Genomic DNA, 815 nt, shown 5'->3' with positions numbered 1-815 from the left:
TTAGCAGTGGATATAAAAATGAGTTAAACTGTAGATTTAGAAATAATCAAAAAATCATCTACAGCACCATATTTACAGACTAGGAAGAGGAAATGATCACTGTGAGTGGCTCTGAGGAATAACCAAAGAAATCTAGGAACAGCCAAAGAAAACTGGAAATGTGTAGGAAGAAAGCATAAAACAAATGAATATTCACATTTTCCTCAACAGGAACAATGCCCAGAGGACATGGAGGTTGGGAACCACACCAGCGTGACAGAGTTCATCCTTTTGGGGTTAACAGAAGATCCTACACTTCGTGTTCTTTTCTTTGTGGTCTTTCTAGGCATTTATGTTGTCACCTTAACAGGCAATATCAGCATAATCACTTTAATAAGAAGTTTTTCCCATCTTCACACCCCCATGTACCTCTTCCTCAGTCATCTGGCTTTCGTAGACATTGGGTATTCCACATCAGTCATACCTATGATGCTTATAGGATTCCTCAGACGTAAACTGGCCCTCCTTGTTGCTGGCTGTGAAGCCCAGCTCTGTTCTGTCGTCATGTTTGGGTCAGCTGAGTGCTTCCTGCTGGCTGCCATGGCCTATGACCGCTATGTGGCCATCTGCTTGCCCCTGCTCTACTCCACCCACATGTCCCCCAGAGTCTGTGCTCTCTTGGTTGGGGTATCCTACCTGGGTGGGTGTGTCAATGCTTGGACATTTACTAGTTGTTTATTGACTCTGTCTTTCTGTGGGCCAAATCACATAAATGACTTTTTCTGTGACTTCTCCCCTCTGTTGAAACTTTCCTGCTCAGATGTCTCCACTGTTGA

The 815-nt window shown here is 43.8% G+C and overlaps 1 protein-coding gene across 1 annotated transcript in view; it reads left to right on the top strand.

The window, feature by feature from the left end:
- Window positions 1-228: 228 nt before the first annotated feature.
- LOC120876506 (olfactory receptor 491-like) overlaps window positions 229-815 on the top strand; it is a 789-nt gene continuing 202 nt past the window's right edge. Inside the window, exon 1 of the mRNA XM_040258453.1 lies at window positions 229-815. This exon is cut by the window's right edge and continues 202 nt beyond it. Within this exon, the coding sequence (XP_040114387.1) occupies window positions 229-815 (587 nt within the window).

This window comes from Oryx dammah, unplaced genomic scaffold, assembly GCF_014754425.2.
Source record: "Oryx dammah isolate SB20612 unplaced genomic scaffold, SCBI_Odam_1.1 HiC_scaffold_17, whole genome shotgun sequence".
NCBI classification, from domain to species: Eukaryota; Metazoa; Chordata; class Mammalia; order Artiodactyla; family Bovidae; genus Oryx; species Oryx dammah.
The sequence above is the reverse complement of the archived record's forward strand: the minus strand, read 5'-3'. Positions and strand labels throughout refer to the sequence as shown.